This window comes from Melanerpes formicivorus, unplaced genomic scaffold (genome assembly GCF_026170545.1).
Source record: "Melanerpes formicivorus ecotype bairdi unplaced genomic scaffold, bMelFor1.0.p_v2 SCAF_1, whole genome shotgun sequence".
Lineage (NCBI taxonomy): Eukaryota > Metazoa > Chordata > Aves > Piciformes > Picidae > Melanerpes > Melanerpes formicivorus.
Window position 1 is genome coordinate 69,278,124 of NW_027142353.1, and position 25,027 is coordinate 69,303,150.

The 25,027-nt window shown below is 43.5% G+C and overlaps 1 protein-coding gene across 28 annotated transcripts in view; it reads right to left on the reverse strand.

The window, feature by feature from the left end:
* The window catches only part of DLG2 (discs large MAGUK scaffold protein 2), a 1,097,405-nt gene that overhangs the window by 294,218 nt on the left and 778,160 nt on the right, over positions 1 to 25,027 (reverse strand). For all 28 annotated transcript variants that reach the window (XM_068146154.1, XM_068146173.1, XM_068146144.1 and 25 more), the window contains one exon: positions 1,314 to 1,450. In XM_068146154.1, the coding sequence (XP_068002255.1) occupies positions 1,314 to 1,450 (137 nt within the window). The remainder of the gene's footprint in view (positions 1 to 1,313; positions 1,451 to 25,027) is intronic.

A 25,027-nucleotide genomic window follows, 5' to 3' on the forward strand; every position in this document is an offset into this window, starting at 1 on the left:
CCTCAAGTGAGTTTGGAGGCATTAAAGAGTAAGGTAAGCTGAATTTACAGATGGCATAAAAGCTGTGAGGAATTCTCCTCATGAGAAAAGCACCAGCTGAGCACAAGCAGATTTGCCAGGAGGTACAAAATCATTTCAAATATAAGTATACATTTATATGTAAAAAAAAAGAGCCAAAACATCAGCAGTGACTTGAATTTTACAGTGCTGGGAAACAGCAAAAACGAAATGCCAAAGAGACTATGAGTTGTAGCTTAATTTGGCTCTGATTTTGATAACACCATTTGATCCTTAAACTGTTTTATCTATCCACTTGGGTTAATTAAAAAATGTCAAAGAGTCACCAACCCAGCAAGCAAGTGCCTTCCAGTTCTGTTTGATACCCTGCATGAAAGGAGCTCTCATCTTCACACGTGACTGGGACACAGTGTCCCTAGCCAAATAAAGAAGAACTCAATTAGGCAAAGTCTCACAGGCAGCTCTGAAAGGTCGTGGCGGTTTTCAGCACTCAGACATCATGCTGCAAAGCAGAGCTACTGCAGCACGTGATTTTTTTCCATGGCACTCATTCAAAAAGCATTTTGCTACCTGCTGAAATCTATACAAATGCATTGACATGAATACAGCTTGACACAGATTAACTTCTGCTGATTCACCAGAGTCAGGATTTCCTCCTAAACAAAGAGTTAAACAAACTCTACGAGTGGGAAAGGATTGCTAACAGTGCAAATAGCAGCAAGAGTTTCCTGACTTGAGATCCATCAGAACAATAAGCACACTTCCAAGGAAATATGGAAATGTATTTTTTCTAACATCTATGTGGAAGATAGATATGAAGCATTGCTGCATATACTGAAATGTAGGCAGTCATCCACTGAGAGTGGCTACATGGGAACGGAGTGGTGTGTTTTCAAATCTCCCATTTCTCCTAAAGCTCTCAGTGGAATCAGTGCTGCTCTAGTGAGCAGTTTGGCTAAACCCTGGTTTTGAAATTTTCTGGTGCAATTTCACTTATCACTGCTATTCATAATGTTTATTCCCTTCTCAGTTACGGGCTTGTCAAAAGAATATAGCCCCTTGCCTTCTCTTCACAAAATACTGGGTTTCCAGATAACTGATTTTAAACAGCAGACTCAGATAAAGAAAGGGAAAAAGACTAAGATGATGAGGATATTATTACAGAAGTCATATAACAGAACTCACAACTATTACAGAAGATGCCAGCTTTGCCTGCAGTAAAGGTGTGGTGGATGGAAGTCCTGTGTGGTGAATTGTCAGCCAAAGAAATGGGGATTTCAATTTGTCATACTCACCATAAGAAGTCTGTCTCCGACTTGCAACCTCCCATCTTTTTGTGCAGCTCCTCCATCAATAATCTTAGTGACATAAATGCTGTTGTCTCCAGGGATGTGTTGGTTTCCAACCCCTCCTGCAATACTGAATCCCAGACCTGGAAAAGATAAGGAAACCACAATGCTAGCAGTACAGCACATAACATTGAAGAGGAGTGCAAGAGCAGCACAGAGTTAATGTACTGTAAAATTACAGGATTGGTCACAGAAATGCGAATAAACAGAGAGATATTTGAGGGGGTTAACGTTTTCACTTTCCCTGGAAGTTTGCAGTCAGAAGTCAATTAAGAAAATTCTTCATCATGTACAGTTAGAGGAAGGTAGAGACAAACAGAACCCAGCCAGAGATGATTCCCCGCCTGGATGCGTTCCTGTGGGATCCGGGATAGATGATCCTGCTCCGGTGGAGGCATTGGACTAGATGAACTTGCGAGGCCCTTTCCAGCCCCTAATGTTCTGCGACTTGCCCAGAGCTAGTGCAGCCTATAGTCAAGAAGTTATGGCACCACTTGCCACGACTAGCAGTAAGACCCTGAAGCCTGGAGTTCGTTTATTACATACTGGTATAAAATACATCACCATCCACTGGAACAAAACTAAAGGCATTGTGATTGTCCACAGGAGCTGAAAAAATACTCTGAGAGGTGCGCTGCACCTTTGCTAAGTCTCTGTAGTACCACAGTGAAGGGTTTCTGAAAGAGGAAGATAAATAGTGTAGATATTTGGATTAAAATCTGCCTCACATGTTTTTCTAGGACACCAATACCTTGGGCTCTGGATTCATAAGATAAGAAAGCAATGGTCTTTTTAAGCATGTCATTGCTGAGCAGTGATCTGTGCAGTTCCTGGATGAGTACCCACAAAGTCATGCTCTGGAACAATGGCAATAATACATGCCAGCACAGTGCAGGAAGAGAAAAGGAAAAAGAAATGTGAGGTGGGGGAAGAATAAAAAATCCAGCTTCACCCTCTTCTTACTTTTCCTGTCCTCTGGAACACTGCATAAACAGACAATCATTACTCTCATTCAGAATAATGTTTTGATCTCTCACTCAGAGAAAAGGGAGGAACTACTGTGCTTCATTCCCACACCTGATTTTCCATAGATCACATAGCTAATGGGCACTTCCATCTGGACAAATGAGCTGATATTGCAATAATCTGCTCAGATTATTGCCTCAACCAGGCATTTCTATTTTAGCTGTAGAGAAGAAAAGAGTTATAGCTATTTAGGGAATAATTGCTAGTTTCATCTATGAATTCCATGCTGTTTGGTTGCTCTTAAAACAAATATGTTAGCAATAGCTGCAGCTTGAGCAGTAAGATGCAGCAGTACAGAACCCTGGAGCTTGGCATTTTATCACGAGCTTGCCATCAGCAGAGTGCAGAGAGAAGAATTTTGGGGTTAAAAATAAATAAATAGTTTTCTCATATTAATTTCATTCTGTTACTACTTTAGCTTACAAAAGATGTGAGGTCACATCAAATAATGGACTGCTTCACGGACAGGGTCAAAGCAGTAAATTAGAAAAGCAGTAAATTACAAACAGAAACCTCTTGAATTGAAACAGCACTGAAATGGCTGCTAACAAGGCACATGAAGGGAGTTCAGGAGTGCAGGGTCATTCAAACAAAGCCCTAGCTGGTTTTTCAGCTAAAGCTGGTGATCAGCATTATTATTTATGCACTATTGCCAGGACAACTGTAAGGATAAAAAAGATTATGATTTCTCCAGCAAGGAAGAATTTGTTCATTACCCTGAGAGTACTGACAAAGGAGCAACAGGATATTATACTGAGAGAACATCAGGAACGGCAATTCTCCTTCAAATCTTACCTGTGGACAGGGAACGATGATTGGGCAATGTTTCTCCATGACATAACTCTTTTGACCCCCAAACCATAGAGTGAATATCTGAGAGTATTCCTGAATGATGATGAGACCAGTGTAGTCAGAGAGCTCTACTGCTCACCCAGGGCATGACCTTGGGAAGATTAGGTTATGTTATGCTCCAGTCTTCTTCTTTCTCTCTTATTAACGCTGCCTGCTTGTAAAGGTCATTTCTAGCTACAGAGCTGTTTGGTATTTCGTTCAAAGGGGGTCCTGGTTCAGCCTGGTCCTGCTACAGTCTAAGCAAATAACAGCAGAGCGAATCCCTTCCATTTTCTGTGAACCTGAGCTGGGTGCTGGCGCTTGCTGTTTGTTTGTGTGATGGTGTACTGACAAATGCTACTCCTGCTACAAAACTGAAGTTTACAATGATGAAAAGGATCTTTTCCACTTCTCCAAGTCCATGTAAAATGTTGCTGGGTTGCAGTGCATGGAGCTACACTGCATTTGTAAGCAGGGTCTGCCTTTGGGATCAAAAATCCCAGCACTGCCTATGAAACCGTTTAAAAGAGAGGGACAAGATGGATGCTAGTCTTGTCAGGAAGAAAGCAAGAGAAGGGAGGAGAGACAGCTGAAGAAGAGAGAGATTTTCCATGTCTTTCCTGTTGATGAGTTAGTTTCATTGCCTAATTGTACTTGCCTTATTTAGATTTCTCCTCAGGAAGAACGGGGAATGGAACAAAGGTCAATTTAACTTCACTTAAATGACTTTTGTTACAAGTTAAGGCCCTAGGAAAGTGTACTACAATAACACATGTGGATAGGATTCGTGTGGAGAATGACATCAGACAACGATGCAATCAATTTATGCTACCTTTATAATCAATGGCAATTCATTAGGGGCTTTTAAAGGATGATTCACTTCATCTCAAAGGGACACCTGAAAGAGAGAATATGAATCACACTCTTGATTTCTGAAATGGTGGGGGCTGGATGTGGGAAGATGTGGGTGGGAGATCAGCGCTATAAAATTTCACAATTTGATTTGGAGTCTCAGCTCCATGAAGTCTTCAGGTTTCTGTTGTGTTTCAAGACCTCAGAAAGGTTTGTGCATCTCTGGTGTGAATGCCTTTTCTCACTATCTACAAGAGTTTAGTCTCATGTCAGCTTCAGACTATTTGAAAAACAGAGAATCAGTCAAATGTTCAGAAACACGAGGAGCGAGAAATGTTTTCTAAACTTGGTCTTTTTCTTTGCTCCATTGAATTTACAAAGTAATTAAAATGGCATATTTAATTACAGACTCTTTTCCTTACTGAATTCTGTGGATAAGGAAACATGGCCATCGGAACAGAGACATCAGGAGCTGGTTTGAGGCGTGCTCTCCCTCTCACTTCCTATTTTCCTACGTGCGATCTGCTTCAACAGAATCCCTTAGCTCGGAGAGAGAATCCAATTTCCTGACAACAGGTGAGCAGACCTATACAGAGAACAGACCTACAGTGGAGATAAGAAAGAAGTTGTTTTTTACAGGGAGGACAGTGAGGCACTGGAACAGGTTGCCCAGAGGAGTTGTGGATGCCTCATCACTGGAAGTGTTCAGGATCAGGCGGGATGGAGCATAGAGTAAACTGATCCAATGGAAAACAGGGGTGGGCCAAATGACCCTGAAAAGTCCCTTGCAAGCCAAACCATTCTGTGATTCTATGGCTCTGTGAAAAAGAGAAGACCCCAAAGGAAAAAAAGAAAGAGATCAAGACTTAATAGCACTGAGTTAAACTCAGTTCAATCAACAGTACATCAGGTTAGGTCAATGTGTAAACTAGGAAAGACTAATCAAACTCTATTTCCTTCCTTTTTCAGTGCAGAGATGCTCATAAACCTCATTTGTTCCATAAATGCTGATCACTGACCCTGTGGATAGCAATGTACAATATTGGAACACGACAGGAGACGTTACTGGTACCACACACAACATCCCATGATTTCATCTTCATCACAACTGGACACTGAGGAAAAAAGCTCTGATACTAATGATGGTCAAGGATATTCATTCACATTTTCCAGTGGGATATCAGTAAATAGAACATTAAAACATTAGTGAAGCCATTAAAAAAAAGAAAAGAAAATTAAAAAAGGGAAAAAAAAAGGAAAAAGAAAACAAAAGTTGCAGCCAAACCAATTGCTGAGCCTCCCAGGTCTCAGTCATAGCTGTTTCAGAACACGGCAACCAAGGACTATATCTGTTTCATGTGATTGGCTGCACCAGTGCTGCGGGTCAGAGACCAGTCTAGCTGGCCAGAGTGGGACAGGGATTTGCAATCTTCTGCTATTTCATCCCATCATGCCTGCATCTCCTCCACTACATGAAAGGACATCACTGTCTTTTCTGCCCTCTTCCTCATTCTATCTCTCTTCTCCCAGCCAGACCTCATCTCTTGTTTGGTATTTGGGGGGAGGATTTTGGCCTGATTTGCTGGGGAAAAGCTAATTTTTCCTACTCCTTTTGGGCCCACAGGCATGGGGGGTAGAGAGGTGGGGGGGAGGGAAATGGAGTCCTGGGATTTTGGCCTCATTGGAGGAGGTTTTGAAAAAGTTTTTTGGCTTTAAGAGGTTACTGCAGGGCCAGGTGGAAGGGCTGGCCTGAGACTGAATGTGAATTTGGGCATTTGCAATTGCTGTATGCAGGTGTGAAAGTGCTTCCATTTAAGCTTCCAACTCTTTCCAACCCCATGTGAGAGTGGTTTTATTTCACTCCTTTGTGGGGTAAAATATAATTTCTGCCCACTCTTCAAACTAAGGCAACTGTGTCCACAGTTTTATTGCATCACTACCTACAACCACGTGTTCTAACCACGTTTCTAGTAAAAGGCAGGTATGGAGACTCCCTCTATGGTTATTTCAGCAACATGTGTGCTAATAATAAAATCACCATTTAAGACACAAGGGACACCATGGGCCTATTTATTTCCAGGAATCAAAGGGGAAGCTTAAAAGATCAAGTGCAGCTAGATAATGTCAGCTTAAAGGAGCTTCACAGTCCTAGCCAAAGACAGTGGTGTTCAAATCATAACCTTAAAGTGTAATTAAAAGTGATTTGCAGTAGCTATAATGGTAAAGTCAAAGAAAGTGGCATTTAAACCATAACCTTAAAATGTAATTGAAAGCATCTGCAGGTCGTTAACCAAACCAATATGCTCTAGAGACACAAAATCCATAATTCCAACACAGTGACCTGTTGAACGCAGAACACCTCAGGGAAGCCACAAAATGCAGAGGGTTTGTAACAGAAATTTTAGGTTAGGAATAGCTAAAATATGAATGGAAATGTCCATGTAAGAACTAGAAGAAAGAAGAGACAATTACTGGCAACACAGAACGTTTCTAGCAACACAATTAAAAACGAGGCTTTCCTGTCCACCCTGGACAGAACGTCTGAACTGTGTTGGAGACCACAGCACAGGTGTCTTGTCAGCAGAGGACCCTGCACTGTAACAGGGGGTGCTGGCAGCGAGCCCACAGCGTGTGAGGAAGGCTGTTCTTCCGCTTGTAACCCCAACAGGGAGGCGGATCGCAGTGATAAAGATGTGTTTACTAAATGAAGAAAACCCAACCAAACAAGTGAGAGACAGATGCCTCATCTGAACCTTAGAGACTGAAGAAAGAGAGACTGAATGTAAAGGATCGCTTCATAACAACTGTGGACTCCTAGAGGGTATAAACAGTCTGTCCAAAATCAGTCCACGGTTGCCAGTGAAGAAAATGCCAAGCTGTAGTATCAGTTCAATGTCCCATGTCCTTTGTGTCACACATGAGTGAGCCAGATCACCTTGGCACAGGCATCCTGGGGCTTGTGAGGATGTGGGTGAAATGAAGAGTGAATGAAATGTAGGAGAGAAAGAGCGTAACCGGGTAACGTGTTGGGAGATGTCACAAATAAATAGCACTCCCCTTCCTCTATGATTCCTCACTGCTTTTTGGCACAATCACTTCCTACAGCTGTGAAACAAAATGAATTGCTACAGAGCCCTGTATGAATCTGGGTTTTATGAAACTGTTGTTTCAGGCAGCAAACCTAGGTAACAAAACTAGAACATACCCTGCAGCGACTTCACCCACTGAGGACCTTTGCTGGCCCCGCAAGCCTGGCTGTGCGACGTGACGCACTGACCATGCCTCTGCCAGCAGCCATGCAAGGCAATGAGGAGCACAAACTGAGGCAGCTCCTGCCTTGCCACAGACCAGCCACTTCTACAGCACTCAATTACTAAAAACATAGCTCAGTGCTGATTTATTTTTGAGCCCATACCGGTATAGTCTTCCTTTGAAAGGGAGAAGGGCATCAATCATATTGATGAACTGACCAATGAAAGCGTCAAAGCTGGAGCAATGAAGTCCAATACAGGTTACTAAGTGATCACGTTCCACTTGGAGGGAGGAAAGGAACATGGGTAATATAAAGTGCTTTGATTGGTATAATTTGATTGACTTGTTTTGACAGGTACCACAGTTATATTTAGCACTACACGAATAAACAAACTGAAGCAAGGTTAATTATAAACAGAGGAGCAGCAGGAGATATCTCCCTCTGCCCCTTTGCTCTAGTCTCTAGCTGCCAATTTTAGTTTCCTGGAGGAGAAATATAGCACATACTTAAAAGTAGCACATCACAACTGTGGGAGCTTTTTATGCTTATTGCAGCTGTGATGTATTAGAGTGTCACAGTATCATGGGTTATTGGAGGTTGGAAGGGACCTCCAGAGATCATCGGGTTCAACCTGCCTGCCCAAGCAGGATCACCTAGGGTAGTCTGCTCAGGAATGCATCCAGGTGGGTTTTGAAAGTCATAGAATTACATAGAATTACATAGAATAAACCAGGTTGGAAGAGACCTTCAAGATCATCGTGTCCAACCTATCATCCAAAACCACCTAATCAACTAACCCATGGCACCAAGCACCCTGTCAAGTCTCCTCCTGAACACCTCCAGTGATGGTGACTCCACCACCTCCCCAGGCAGCCCATTCCAATGGGCAATCACTCTCTCTGTGTAAAACTTCCTCCTGACCTCCAGCCTGAACCTCCCCTGGCGCAGCCTGAGACTGTGTCCTCTTGTTCTGGTGCTGGCTGCTTGGGAGGAGAGACCAACCTCTGCCTGTCTACAACCCCCCTTCAGGTAGGGGTGATGAGTGTCTGCTGCTGACAGAAGATTCCTTTATGATTCAGTACACAAAAAAGATAATTACATAACAAAACAAAACTGAAGATACTTGGTCACAAGAATTATTCAATGTTACAAGGTGGAGCTGAGCAATGGGCCCTTGTGGCCAAGGACAAGGGGATCCTGCCTGGGGTGCATTAAGAGGAGTGTGTCCAGCTAATTGAGGGAGGTTTCCTCCCCCTCTACTCTGCCCTAGTGAGGCCCCACCTGGAATATTGCATCCAGTTCCAGGCTCCCCACTTCAAGAAGAACAGTGACCTACTTGAGAGAGCCCATCAGAGGCCTGCAAGGATGATTAGGGGACTGGAGCACATGCCTTATGAAGATCTGGAGCTTTTTAGTCTGGAAAAGACTGAAATATGAATATAGATATAAATATAGATATAAATAATATAAATATATATGTAAATATTAATGTATGAGGGTTGGGTGTCAGCCTCTTCTCACTTGTGGCCTGTGATAGGACAAGGGGCAAGGGATGTAAACTACAGCACAGGAGGTTCCACTTCAACATGAGGAAGAGCTTCTTTACAGGAAGGGTCACAGAGCACTGGGAGAGGTTCCCAGAAAGGTTGTGGAGTCTCTCTGTAGACTTTTAAGACTCGCCTGGATGCATTCCTGTGTGACCTACACTAGATTCTATGGTCCTGCTCTGGCAGAGTGGTTGGACTCAAAGATCTCCAGAGGCCCCTTCCAACCCCTCACATCCTGTGATCCTCTTACTGTAGTTTTTGGGTTTGTTTTGGTTTGGTTTTTTGTATCTCAAGAATCAGTTCCCCAGAATCTAGTAATCTCAAACACAGGAAATGTCACTTGATTTATCTCATCTCCTTTGTGTTGCAGGGGTAGATTCAACTGCCAACTTATCTGAGTGAGTCCTTGTAACAATTCCTCTCCTGACTCAGGTAGCAGCTTATACCAGAAGATCTTGCATGAATAAAACGTGACTGCATTTCGCTCTGTGGAGGAAAAAGTCAGTCTAAAGTGCAGCATGATTCACAAAACTTTAACTAACATTCATAACACACTTAAAAGGTGTCTACTTTCATTGCCATGGTTGATTCCTTTCTCAGACCCACAGAGGGCTCTCTCCTCATCCAACCATTTGATATGAGCCATAACTGGGAGGAAGCCCTAAGCCCCTACAAATCACGCTGAGACTATGGTTATCTAATGTTGCTCTCTAATGGCCTTGGGTTAAAATCTTCCAGCACCTTCCTTATTGTTCTGACACTATTTGTTTTTCAGAACTACCTGGTGTTTTCAGTTATTTCCCAGTTGATATCAGGCAGAATAAAAATTGTGTTCAGTGCCAGCAGGTGAGAAGAATATTCTCTGAATCCGCTTTCTACAGAAAGAAAAGGCTTGGCCCATTTAGAGTGTGTGTCACTCTGCACTCATGCCTTCAGCTACTTGTCCAGCAGTTTTCACCCAGCTCCTCTGTTCTTGCCCACAGACATTTCTATAGTTATCATTTTCATTAATCTCTACTCTCTGGCTGTCAGTGCATCACCTTCCCATAGTGCTGGAAAGCCAGAGATGCCAGACTTCAGCACAGCCTCTGCTGAGGGTCAGAGTGGAGCGGACACAAAGCATGGCCACCATGCTCAGGAGAGAGGCAATGGCTGGAAGCTGGCTGACAGCTGTGAGTATGCAGTAGGGGAAGAAAAAACTTCCTTGCAAATGTGCACTGACTGCACAACAACACTGCTGTGTCCCTCTGGGGGACTGGACCCTGCCATCACCTCAGTGAGAGAGGCCCTAGAACTCTTCTCCAGGGCTGGAGTTTATAGCATAGAAAGTAACCAGTCAGGTTTTTTCAGCTTGCCTTCTCTGCATGAATTTTAAACCCTGCCAATTCGAGTTTTTTAAATCAATGTCAATAAAATGGTTCTAATCTTACCTTTTCTTCATTTAATAAAAAAGACAACATTAATTGAAGTTGAAAACATAGGAACACACTCGTGAAGGGCAACCCTGTGAAGAAATCTGCAGAGGTCTTTTCTTGCTACTCACTTGAAGTGAGAACAGGGACACTGATCTCACAGGACCACAGTATCACAGCATCACAGTGTATCAGAGGTTGGAAGGGACCTCCAGAGATCATCCAGTCCAACCCCCCTGCCAAGTCAGGATCACCCAGGGCAGTTTGCAGAGGAATGCATCCAGGTGGGCTTGAAGGTCTCCAGAGAAAGAGACTCCACAACCTCTCTGGGCAGCCTGCTCCAGGGCTCTGTCACCTTCACCGTAAAGAAGTTTCTCCTCATGCTGGAGTGAAATCTTGTGTGTTCAAGTTTGTACCTGTGGTTTCTTGTCTTATTAGTGTGCACCACCAAAAGAGCTTGGTCCCCTCCACTTGACACCCACCCCTCAGATAGTTATACACACTGACCAGGTCCCCTCTCACATGTACATCTTTTCTTTAGACACAAGGAGTTCATCAGCATCATCTGAACCACGCAGCAGTCAGAAATGCAGAGGGGTCCAGAATGTAGGAGAAAAAGAATTCTGGATATTTCAGGGCTTTGTTTTGCTGATTTATGATGCTCTGACCTCAGAAGCAAATGTAAACAACTGCAGCTCTCTTCAGAGTGCTTTTGTCTTCTCTGGACATTGAAGTCAAACATTGCAGCTGAATGTATTTGGTTACATCAAGAAAGGAAGGAATCTGCTCTCATGACACAGGGTCGCATCCCTTGGCTTAACAAAACCCCAGCCTGTTTTACAGCTCCAGCCAGAGAGGAGAGGAGAGGAGGGGATTATGATGCAAATGTTAACATGCCTGCAAAGCAGTGAGCAGAGGTTTGAAAACAACCATGCTGTAGGTACAGTGGGTAAAGCTTTGGTTTTACACTATTGTAACAGTAAAGCTAATCTTCCTGTAATCTTTAACAAGGCCTTGAGAAGAGACCTTGCTGAGCATCGCTGATATTGTAGCCATTTGCCAAAATGTCTGCAACATGCAGATGAGAACAGTCCATCCCTCATTATTCAGCTTTGCAGGGAAAGGCCCTCCCCATCACAAATTCTTGCCTGTGTATATGATCCCTAAAGATACACTCATTCAGATATAGCTGAAAAGGAAAGGAACAGCAAGCGAGGGAAATCTGCCTAGAGCCTCATTAGCAGCAATGTTTGTTGTCTGCTTTTATATTTACACAAATCAATTAGGAATGAATTTCCCAGAATCATAAAAATTGGAAAGGATCATCAAATCCAACTGTAACCCAACTACCATGACCACTGAACTATATCCTGAAGCACCACATCTACATGCTGCTTGAACACCTAGAGGGGTGGCAACTCCACCACCTCCCTGTGCAGCCTGTTCAACACCTCACTGCTCTTTCAGTCACGCAATTTTCCCTAATATCCAATCTAAACCTGCCCTGGCACAACTTAAACCCATTTTCACTTGTCCTATCACTAGTTACCTGGGAGAAGAGACCAACACCTCACTACGACCTTCTTTCAGGTTTTAGAGAGCAGTAGGATCTCCTCTTAGCCTTCTTTTCTCCAGACTACACAACCCCAACCCCCTCAGCCACTCCTCATAGACATGCCCCCCCCCAAACTCCTCACCACCCTCGTTGTGCTTCTCTGGACATGCTTCAGGACCTCAATGTCTTTCCTATACTGTGGCAGCCAGAACTGAACAGACTGCTCAAGCTGTGGCCTCACCAGGGCTGAATACAGTGGAACAATCAGTTCCCTGCTCCTGCTGGACACTGTTTTTGAAAGAGACCAGGATGCCATTGTCCTTCTTGGCCACCTGGGCACAACCCTGGCTCATTCATGCCCATGTGGCCATCCGCCAGCACCCTCAGATCCTTTTCCATCAGGCTGCTTTCCAGCCACTCTGCCCCAAGCCTGTAGAATTGCTTGGGATTGTTGCGACTGAAGTGCAGGATCCAGCACTTGGTCTTGTTAAACCTCACCCCATTGGCCTCAGGCCATTGATCCAGCCTGTCCAGATCTCTCTGCAGTGCTTTCCTACCCTCAAGCAGACCAACACTCCTGCTCAATGTAGTGTCATCTGCAAGCTTGATGGGGGTGCACTCGATCCCCTCATCCACAGAAAACCACCAAGTGCACAGCAGTAGTTCTCAAGAATACTTGAAAACTTCTCTTGAAGAGAGAAGACAGCTCTCGTGATTATTCACAATAAGCTGAGTCTTACAGCATTAATAAGGATTCGAGTTCACTGAAAATATGAAATCATGCTGTCACAATTTTACCAGACTAAGGGCAAGAAAGAGAACATTGCTTCACTTTTTGGCACATACTGACACTCCAGGAATTATACAGCAAGCAGTTCAGCTCTTTCAGGAGAAGCTGCATGATAGACCAAGTCTAAACATCTCATGTTAAGTGAGTTTAGTGATGTAAAGCAGATAAATCTAAGGTCTGCTACTTAGGAACAGGATTAACTTCTTGCAGTTTGAGTTTCTGAAACAGCTTCCCTCTTCACACATTTCCATGCCAGGTTTGCATATGCCTACAGCTGCAGCCTGTGTGCACAATCATTTCCTGCTCATGCAGGAAGATTTGGCACATTTTTGGTGCACCCACAAGGGTCCTTGGATGCAGAGTCCCTAAAATTCAGCATTTTTGATTAGGATAGACATCATCTGGCTGGTTGCCTGTGTGACAGAATTATTTGCATCTTGCAGGGAATAAATGAAGCACAGAATAAGCATAGCTGGATGTGACAGGCATGGACTCCTAACGACTACCCTCATGCTATTTTTTGCCTGCATTAGCAGCATTTTTCTTAGCAAGAGATGTCTGTTTGGCTGGGGGCTTGTGTTGTGGGGTTTGCCTCTTTGTCATCCCACCCTCACTGCTGCCTTTTCATTCACTTGGACAAAAATCATCTGGACTATGAATGACTACAGATGAGGAAGACATCCTTGGAATTGTTCAAGGTCAGGTTGGATGGGGGGCTTTGAGTGAAACATAGCCCTGCCCTCGGCAGAGCAGTGGGACTAGATGATCTTTGAAGGTCCCTTTACGCCATTCCATGATGATGATGATGATGATGATGATTCCATGATTCTAAGCAGCCAGCTGTCCTAATTAGCAGCAGAAAGCCAGGTGGAGGATTGTAGGCTGCATTTGTTAAATTCTTGTATGCTGACCTAAAGCCTCACTACTGCCAAAGAGAGAACTCTGCTCTCCTCCCTACCTTTGGCCACAGCTCCCCACTGCCTGGCTTGAGGGGTGTCATAAAAATGTATATATCAATATATTTTGTAATGAATATTTCCTGGTGGTGGCACCTTCAAACCCCACCACAACTTGCCTACAACATGTACTCACAGGTTCTGTTGTTTGGTTGTGGGTTTTACACTGCACAGATAAAGACAGTGAAATGATTCCAGCGCAGATCTAACCTTTCCAGTGCAGCAACTCATATTGGAAATGCAGGTGCTGTGGTCTGTGGGTTTCCCACAAATGGGATCCCATGGCAGATTAGCTGGGCACTGACAGCTTGCTCCTCTGTCTGGTGTCTTCCCAGATGCTGTGGCTATAATTCCAGCAGGCCCTGGCTCGGAGAGGGCTAGGGAGCCTCTCTCTTGTTGTGCCCAGTCGCTGGGCTGTAGCCTCTTCTGGGATTCAATTCCCTTGGAGCTTTTCCCCTTTCTGCCTTGGTCCTGGTGCAAGGCCTGGGTGAAGTTGTTGGTCTGCTAGAGCAGGTTCTTCAGCTGCTACTCAGGTAGCATTTGGCTCTTGTTGTTTGCTTGGTGAGAACAAGGCAAGCTGCCTGACTTCTTGACTGGTTCAAATACTGTCCCAAGACAGCTAATGCCCTTTGGCAACACAGAACCCTGATCACTGGACCTATGGGATGGGGCACATCCAAACCTGGCCAGGGGCACACACAGTTCACAGCTGTGTCACCAAGTTAATTACACGTGGTACATGTTTATCTGGACCCCAGGAAGTGTCCAGGTTTGCACATTCACAGGTGCTCACAATGTTAGTCACACCTGCTGTACATTTGCCTTGTCCATCTGGACCCTGGGAACTGGCCAGGTTAGCACAGTCACAGGTGCTTAGACCATTGCCTGGGCTAGGGCATGTTTGGGGGGTTGGCCCTTCAGGACCAAGGGGGCATTCTAGCCAAATGGATTGGCAAGCTGAAAATGACTTGAAAACCAACCCAAATTACTCTGAATCACAGACCAGCTGCATACTCACCAGCATCTACAGAGATAGCAGCAGTTAAGATCATCAGCTGAGGATGGTGTCAGGCTCCCATGTCCCTTTTTGGTGGCAGCACAAGACACTTTATTGCATAGCTATGACTGTTATGGCGAGCAGTGCCATGTTGTGACTGCTGCTCAGCAAGCTCAGCTTGGGGAAGTAGATAGAGTAGGACAGAAATGGCTATTTAGGCTGGCATTGCACCCAAAACAAAGTCACTAAAATATGTGTTAAGAGCATGAGTCCTACTGGAAGTGAAGGGGACAATAAAACTGCTCTCCTAAGCTTAAAACAGAACAGGAGAAGTCAGGACTCATGGGTTTGTAATGGTCCTGAGAGCTAAGATACAGCTGTTACTGCAAGAAAGCAGTGTAATAATAAAGTGTATTCAGTATTCCTCCAGCCTTTGCTCTGGCAGGTACACTGGGACCATGCCTTGTCAAAATGAAACCTTCAGAGTGCAGTTATTCACAGGGGTTGAAAGCAGTGGGAAACCAAATTACCTTTACTGTATCTTTTTTCCTAACACAAGTTTTTAAGGCAATTGGCCTCATTACCATAAATATGCTTTCATAGTTTTATGTACTTCTACTGCATCTTTAGTTACTTCAACTTCATGGTTTAACAGCCATGGTCGTGTTAGGTCGATGCTTTGACTCCATGATCTTGGAAGTCTTTCCCAGCTGGAACAATGCTATGAGTCTGCCATTTTCCCTCAATGCACTCTCTGAGGTTTTAATTCTGAGGAGAAGTATTTGGAAAAGTGATCATCATGGCAGAGTTTGATCTCCCTGGTGTGAAGCCAAGATACGTCCCCTTTCCGTGGCACATCTCACCAGGCATTGCAGACACAATCATGATGCTCTTTGCTCTTTCACCCACTGCTCATGTTCTTCAATTTCACTTGCTTCTGTTGAATTCCTGGTGCCACACACACTCAGACTGTGTTTAATTCCTGGTGCCACGCACACTCAGACTGTGTTTAATTCCTGGTGCCACACACACTCAGACTGTGTTTAATTCCTGGTGCCACACACACTGAGACTGTGTTTAATTCCTGGTGCCACACACACTCAGACTGTGTTTAATTCCTGGTGCCACACACACTGAGAGACAGAACTTTGGGACAAAGCAAGAGTAACAGCATCCCAAGGCTTCCCTGCAGTGCCGAGAGCAAAGCAGGCAGTCACAGGAACCTGCGCTGAGAACCATTGAGGAACCTGCCTTTCTTTTTCTACATTACATATTGACATGGGTTCAGATGATGCAATCTGGTTCCCTTTCCATGCCCAAAGCAGAGCAGTTGCTGCAGGGATGGGAAGCAGGTTTCTGCTGACAGTTGCTCACAGTGTGTCTGTCAGTAAGGAGCAGTGCCCACGTAATTTTCTGCACAAATTGCTGTCATTATCGAGAGCAGCACAAGTTACTTCACCTCCTAATAACATAAATGAAAAGCATTTGTTCCTGTAGATGTGCACACCAAGCTCCCTTTTAAAGCAGCCATTCCTTTTCAGGAGGTGTTATTTTTCCTCAGTTGTGTTTTTCCTGCCATTTTGTTTCCAACCAAGATTCACTCCCGAAGCCTGCCGACCCGACACCGTAGATAACTATTCTACTGCATGAACAAATGTGGTTTGTGTTGTGTGACACAAGGTAGTACATCTAACTGAGTACAGTTGGGTCACTGCCTTCTAAGTTAGATGGCTCCTCCATGCAAATATTTAATCATTTGTCACCAATAAAATGGAGACAGAAGGAGCAGTCTGTCATTCTGAGATCTGTTTAACAACCAGAAATGTCAGGGAGAGGCTCATCAGTTTCTTTTGTTCATCCTCCATCTGATGAGGGGAATTGAGTATTTATCTTCTTTTCCCTGTTGCAAAGCTGAACAGAAATACTTTCTTGAAAAGCTCTTTGCCAATTATGCTGAAGCTTGAAAATACAAAATGAAATCAAAGTTCATCTTGTAGCCTCTCATCCAGCTGCAATTAACCCATAAATAATCTGTCAGCCATTCACTGGCTGCCTTTTACAAAATACAGAGAGAAATCAAGACACAAATTTCCAAGCAATTCTGTGGGGATTTTATGCAAGGCAATTTACAGAGCTCTGATGTGAAAAGTTTACAAGTACATAAATGATAGAGGGAAAGAAAAGAGGTGGTGTTTACTGAACCATAGGAGTAAGGTAAAGAGAGCCCCAAAATGGATTCATGAGTTCCTGTGCTTTCCTTTGGCTTCCTGAATCTGTACTGCCACTACAGTCCCTCAGTCCAGCTTGCTGCTGCTGAAACAAGGGAAACCAAAACCGCTTCATTTGCCTAGGAGAGGCACTCTACAATCTCACAGAGCATAATCAGACACTTCTGAGTTTATAAGAAAGATGAGGACAAACATTTTAGCAGGGTATGTAGCAACAGGACAAGGTATAATGGGTTAAATCTGAAAGAGAGTAGATTTAGACTTGGTATGAGGCAGAAAGCATTTGCAGCAAGGGTGGTGAAGCACTGGAACAGGTTCCCCAGAGAGGCTGTGGATGCCTCTTCCCTTGAAACATTCAAGGTCAGATTTGATGAGTTGCTGAGCAACCTGATCTAGTTGAAGATGTCCCTGTTCATAGAGGGATATTGGATAGGATTAAAGCATTGACCAAATGGTTTGGGTCATCTAAAACTTGGTGACCCAACCCAAACCATGCTATGATTCAAATGATGCTAACTATTTGCTAAGGGCCTTGTGCTCTAGCATACATGTTAGAGAGACAATGTGAATCTATATGTGACATACAGGGATTTTTCAGACTGATCTGAGACCATGAAACCTTTTCTAAGAGCTTGTGCTCAGTAGTGTTGAGACTCAGGTACAGCACACCAATGTGACTATTTCAGCTCGAGTTGCACTCAAGATTTTCTCTTAGACATTCCCTAGTATTTTTCATCAGTGCTTTCCAGGAGATCTGTGTAGAAGTGGTATTAATATGGCCCTCCCATTAATAATTTCAGCTAATAACAGTCCCTGAGCTTCCCTGCAATGCCAGAGGTAAGGTGTAGGTCCAGTCCCTGGGGATGGTGTACACAGCATTCCTAATGAGAAGTGAAACCCTGGGGGCTAGAATGAATGTACCAACATGCATTCCCAGGCCACCTCTAGGTCATCCTTTGGAAATTTTAGGAAGCTATTTGGATGCCAGTGAAACCCACAAACGTAGAACCCAAAGCCTACAAGAGCAATTTTCGGTGCAAAGAAACTCATCTCTGACCTGAGCTGGACAGAAGTATTTGATATGAAGTCAAGCCTTAGCATTAAAGATTTAGTGCAGTTCAAAGCAAAAAGCTCTTGGCCAGGCTACAAATACTGAAACCTTCTGTGAGAGCACTGTGGTGAAGAACCAGCCTGGTTCCTACGGAGTCCAGCCTTGGCCTGAGCAGGAGAAAAGTTGAAAAGCCAGAGAAAGCCTAGCTGGATGTGAATAAATGCAGACTGTCTATTCCAGTATTGATTAACACTTTCACATGTGGAAAAGGAATCAAAAAGACTAAATTCCTCCTGAGGACAGGAAAAGGAAGTATTTTTCCAGGTTTTTTTGTCCTGGAAGACACCCTTCTCATTTCTGCAGGTGCAGGGTTTTAATGGCCCTGTACTGACTCTTCATACTGCAATGACATGAGAAAATTTTGTTATGGACACTGAATTTTGGGGGCTGGAAGAAACTCAATGGAACATCTACTCTGTGCTTGTGACCAGAGGACAAACTAATTGTGATTGCATCACAGCTAACAAATGGCTGCCTGGTGCACCTGGATGCTTCCTGTGCTACATACCTGGAGACCTGCCTGGTAAGCTGTCTCATCACAATCCTTACTTGTCCTAAATCCAGTCCAAATCTTGTTTATCACAATTTGTCTACTAAATTTTGTTCCACATTCTCCCTAAGGGGCACAGAGAGCAAACTCACTCATCAAAGATGTGCTGCAAGGCAAGAAGATTATCATCAGGGGCCCATAACCCCCCTCTAGGTCTTTGGTACTTCAGATAAATGACTTCAGATCAGTTATTCCTTCCTTAGAGGGTAGGCTTGCTAAAACTCTGATCATTTTCACTGCTTTCCCCTGCAGCCTCTCCAACTGGCCTGCACTCCTCTTGAGGTGGAAAGCTCAAAGCTTTACCTGTGGAGGATGAAAGGATTTCTCCTAAGCCTTATAAGTTATACCTCAATTTATAAATCCCAATATAGTATTTGAGTGTTTCATCACAGAATAGTGTGCAAAAGACAAGATGATACAGATGACAAAGTTATAGATACTCTTCTGTGGAATTCTTTTCACTACAGTTTTCTCTTAAGAATGATTTAGTAGATTGTTTGCTGACTTCTGCTGAAGGCACCTTACAGTTGTGCCTGATGAATTACATCTTTGCTTTTTTTCAGACCACTTTCACTGTTAAACCCTCCCAGCACCTGATGTTACCTGAGAAAAATGTGCAAAGGATTTGCAGAAGAGGAGTATGGCATCCTCTGGTAATCAGTGCTCTGCAAACTTTCCCTAGGTGCTTGTAAAGAGATCTCCCTTTTGTTTCCCTGGGGTTCAGAAAGCAAATTCAAGGCTTTATAGGCTCTTGGCTCCTCTTGTTCACTTCAATGAAGATGAGTTTTCTGCTTATCCTTTGCAGTGTGGCACTTTATCTTCATACCACTCGAAGGTCTGGTTTTGGTCTGTTCAAAACCAACCATTGGCAGCATTCAGATTTCATGAGCTAAATTTTGATAGTCTGGGATAGAGACCATCAGTTCCTGCAGGTGTAAAAATGCTTAACTTCTTTCAGGGCTGCCAGGCCTGGTTTGTTCTTCATTTGAGGCTGAGGTCTTGTCCCTCTGTTGCTGGTTTTAGTCACGACAGCAGCCTTGTCACAAATGGCCTTTCAGTTAAAACTAATGCCAGCACAAAGGGAGGCACTTCCTACATCTTGCTGGCAACTACCTACCCTCTCAACAGTGCTCTGGAGCTGTAAAGCACATCTCTAAACCACAAATAGTTTCACTGCTTCCAGAGGGGCTGTGGTTTGCTATAGATGTCATGTCAAGGAACACATTCCACGCAGGATACTGGAGCCTGGAATATATCTTCTGTTGCATCAGGATGTAAAATCAGGCTCACAAAAATGGAAGTCATGTAATGATTTATTAAAGAAGTGGTGAAAGACTGAGCACGATCATTCCCTAGAATTTACCTGAGGAATTTATACAGGGAACAGATAGGCAGTGAAAAAAGGCCAAGAAAACTCCCACTCCCTAAAAATATTTCCACACCTCCACTAAGAAAACAGGAAAAGATGCTGGACTCCTGCCTGCAGAAGCTGCTCTTTCCAGACTCAGGTGAGCAGTGTAGCAAGTGATGCCATTCTCCTTCCTCATCTTTTGATTTATCATGGGTCTGGAAAGACTGATGAGACAATTAACACTCTGCTACTCTTTCTCCTGCATCTCCTCCCTCTCTTATGCTGGCCTGATGAAAACAGCAGTAGCAAACATAATGAAAGGGAACTTCTGTGACTCCCCTTGCAACAGCACTCAGGAATGGGAAGGGAAATGATGAAACTATTCCCTGACCCAGAAAATAATGATCTAAAGGGAAAAAAAGGAACACAAAGGCATGCCATAATGACAAAATTATAAGCCTTCCTGTAATTGCATTGCACTTGGTCAGAAGAAAGATGGAGACTTGGCAAAAGAAGTTGGACAAGATACACTGGGGAACTTGTGTAACACTTGTCACAGCCAAAGGAAAAAAGCAGCAGCAGCACTTAGTGGTGGAGACAAGTCCTGGGGATCTTAAAAGGAGTAGGAAGCACTGTTAAATAGCATCCCAAAGCACAGACATGACAGTTTTCCATGCAAGCCTGTGGCAAAAGATGTTCCAAGGAACTTTTCAGCAGTGCACTGGAGATCATTAAGTAGCTGGGAAATCCATTTAGTAAGCAACTTCCTCTAAAGTATTTCCACATGGATAGGATAAATCAAGCACAGAATTCTAGAAATCACCTACTTGATTCTCACCCAGAGCATGAGCCAAGCCTGGAGGTGCATCCATTACTTATCCAGCAGCTAAGCACAGAAATTAAAAGCTTTTTCTGTCTGTTTGGGTAGGGGAAGTGGATAAAGGGATTTTGCAGTGAGAGGTTGCAGAGTTAAACCTGCCAAAGTGACAGAAGACAAGAACAGGCTCAGGGGCAGGCTAGTAAGTCACAAGAATTGCTCTTGACTCTCAATGAAAGCCACAGAAGTACCTTTGACCACAACAAAAAGATTGATGCCCTATGAGAGAGGATGATAAAAAAACAAGGCCATAATGGTACAGAATTCCACTCACTGTCTCTAGTCAGATCTGAGGACACTGATCACAGAATCACAGAAACATTCAGGTTGGAAAAGAGCCTCAGGATCACCAAGTCCAACCGAGAACCCTACTCTACAAGCGTCACCCCTTAACCATATCCCCAAGCACCACATCCAAATGACCTTGAAACACATCCAGGGTTGGTGACTCAACCACCTCCCTGGGCAGCACATTCCAACCCCTGACCACTCTTGCCATGAAAAAAATGTCCAGTCTGAACCTACCCAGGTAGGCAACTGGATAATAACATAAAACTCCAGCTTAATTCATAAAGGACAATCTCAGAAGATGTTGTCAACCAAAATGTGCTGCCCAGGGAGGTGGTGGAGTCCCCATCCCTGGAGGTGTTCAAGAGGAGACTGGACGTGGCACTTGGTGCCATGGTCTGGTCATGAGGCCTGTGGTGACAGGTTGGACTCGATGATCCTCGAGGTCTCTTCCAACCTTAGTGATACTGTGAAAATGTCAGTGGTCTGTTTAGCTCCAAAGATGGAGGAATTTGGTCTGATGTGACAAATATTTCATACCATCAGCTTTGTCATTTAACTGCAATTGTAACAAAGGAGAGGACAGGTTTACTTACTTTCTCCACCAAAGGCAAAGAGAAGCTAGCCAGAGCTTATTTTTGTAGTAACAAAATCTGAAGCCTTTCGGCATCCAAGCCTACCTGCACATCTCTCTTTCCTCATGCTGCTGCTTTTGCTCTCTTGCAGCCCCAGTTCATTAGGAAGAATTGCGTTCTGCAGAAGCTGCCTCATCAGTAAGTATTGCTGAAGCAATTTAGTAATGATCTTAATGTGGAGTGCTGGATTTTTATAGCCATCCCAATTGGCTATTAAAATATAGCACTGCACTCCAAAATTGCTGCTGCACCGCTTCAGAAATAGCTGCAGAAAGCACTGTTCATTTCAGCAGAAACTCACTCCTTGTGAATGATTTCTGGAAATTGATGCTTAAAGTCTACTACGAGATGAGATGTTTGCTCTGCATATTAATGCAGGGTTCCTAAAGCTGCTTGGAGACTTCTTGAGAACCAAATGGTTTCAAGGGAAAAAACCAAAACAAACTAAACAAAATGGATGTGTATAAAATTGCTCAACATCTTCCAAGCCATTTTGTTTATTCCCTTAACTGATAAGGAAAAATTATGGCAAGAAAAAAGAAGCATGAATGATCATGGAAATAGAAGATTTCATACTAGTGCTGTCCTGCAGCTCACAGGATAACTCTAGTTTTGGGTGAGACAATCAAACAGATGGCTGCATTGAAGGAAATTCAATTTCCATTTGAAATTGCCCTTCTTGACCTGGAAAATCCTTACTCTATTGACTGACTACTTAGTTCCAAAAGTCATCAAGTCTGGTGTGCTGTGGCAATAATGTGCTAGCACCATCTCCATCTCCTGCCATTTCCTGCACTTGGAACAAAGAACACCACAGAATGACTTTCTTTCCCCATCCAAGACAAAAAAAACCCCTTTATTAGAATAAACCAAACCAGGTTGGAAGAGACCTTCAAGATCATCACATCCAACCCATCAACCAATCCAACCCACCCAAACAACTAACCCATGGCACCAAGCACCCCAGCAAGTCTCCTCCTGAACACCTCCAGTGATGGCGACTCCACCACATCCCCGGGCAGCCCATCCCAATGGGCAATCACTCTTTCTGTATAGAACTTCTCCCTAACATCCAACCTGAACCTCCCCTGGTGCAGCCTGAGACTGTGTCCTCTTGTTCTGGTACTGGGTGCCTGGGAGAAGATGGTATCCAAAGCCTGAAGTACAAGAACTGAAGTGCCTTCCTAATATCCATAACTGGTATTATGTGGGATTAGAGTAAGTAAGTTCTGCCTTCCTTCAGGAATGGAAGGAACTACTCTACAGAGGCAACAGTCTCTAAGAAATATTTCATGTGTGTTAACCTGTACAGATGAGATGGCAAGTCCGTGGTGACCAGAGGCAGCTAATGCATTTAATATTGTCTTTGTGTCACAAGAAGAATACAGTAAATCTGTTGTGTGCAGATATCACCACTTAAACATGAGATCCTTGTCTCTGAAATATGAAGGTACAGACATAACCTCTGACCTTTCTCTCTCAGGCACTGACAACACTAATATGTCAATGTTGAAAACCAGCAAAGGCTTTTGTAGCACTATCACACAGCTTTCTAACTTTATGAGTTTCAAGAGAATGCAATTTCCATGTGATAAACCATGCAGATGGTCACACATTCCTACATGAGACAATCCTAGCCTGGAGGGAAGTCATGCCTTTCAGTGGTGTTAGCTTAGAAATGATGCTTAGCTTAAAATGATGCTAGCTTAAAATGGGAAAGTTATGTGTTAGTGCTTGACAGAGCACTTCCTGCTCCCTGGATAAAATGCAAACCCCTTCAAGCTAAGACATTTCACCCAAAAATCAATCTGTGTTTTAGTTTTAGTTGTGATGGTCTCCTGCTTATTCCTGTACCAAGTGATAGTGTGCTACACCAATATGAAGTGCAGCACATCAACTGCAGTTGAGAACCTAAGTCTGGTTTGCCTAGGTTTGGGAAAGTTTTCCTACTTCCTCATTTTTCTGCAGCTCTCTTTAAGTTGTCTCATTTTGCCCTGGTTTACATCAGGATTCAGAAGGAGGAGGAAAGGGAAGAACAGAAGTAAATTCACAGCTGATGAGATCATAAGACTGATATTTTTTCGAGGCCATGAGAAAATGATTCTGTTCTGAAGAGTCTGTTCACAGTGTGAAAAACCACTTTTGTTGGAATCATTGTGAAACTATAAAAACAGTTCTTAGCATGAAACTAAAAATCTTTTGAAGGGCTCATAACTTAATAAAACATCTGCCTCACCCACCAGGAACCTCCCTCTGCTCAAAGGCTGAAGTTTGCTAGGCAGTATTCAGTGTCTCTTAGAGACGGCCGGCCAGTGTAGTAGACATGACAGCTATTCTTACCAAAAACCCGCACTGTCTGAAGCAAGCACTTGCCATCAGCTGTCAAACAGCAAGATCTGAAAGCTCTTAGAGTTACCTGAAATTGGGAAAGGAATAATTTGGGTTCTTTGTTTGCAAAAGCTCCTTCTATCATTGAAGTGCAGCAGCTCCTATCTTAAACGAAAAGGTAACCTATGGCTTGGCTGCAGAAGATAAACAACAATCAGATTCCTCCTGTCCTTAGCTGGAGCAGCACTTCAGAGAAAAATAAACCCCCCTTCTATTCTGCTGTCCTGAATGGAACACTTTTTCAATCAAACATACTTCTACTGTGCTGATTTGACTCTTTGGTGGTCACAGCAAGCTGAGCTGCTGCTTATGCAGGAGAACACAAGATATTTGCAATAAAATAAACCTTTATTAGAATAAAATCATCCACCCAAAGTCTGTCTACTTCCATGAACAAAGTATGAACTTCCATGAAATTACAGACAGCAATGGAGCAGAGAACTTCACATAACGACTCAAGGTTAACCTACAATGAAATCCTACCTTATACTGAAGGTGAAACTCCCTGTTTCTTCTCAAAAAGCTTCCATGATAATCAGTGGGTTGAAAACTACACCACTGAAACACACTGAGTCTTTTCTTAATATAGGAAGAAAACTTCATTACTACCCAGTGACTTTGTGCAGTGTCACTAAGAATGAAACAAATGGTTATGTGAGGAGGAAATCTACCACGTGCTGCACAGTCCCTTCAGGCCAGCACAGCAAACAATGAAATGGAAACTCTGGAACTACTTATGCCCAGTGACTTCATGTAACATTGAGATGGATATACACAGTTCAAAAAATAAATGAGTATCACACCCTTTCTATTCAGCACATCTTATTGTTGAGTATTTTATTGAGTTGCTCTGTTTAGGAGCTTAGCCTTTGCTGATTAAGAAAATTAAAATGAGGAGGATAACAATCCAGGGAGAGATAAAGAATTGGGCTGAGGAATGCTGAACAGATGCATTAATTTTGAATTTAGAGCTCCAAAACATAACAAGACTCCAAATTAATTCAGTGAAAAGT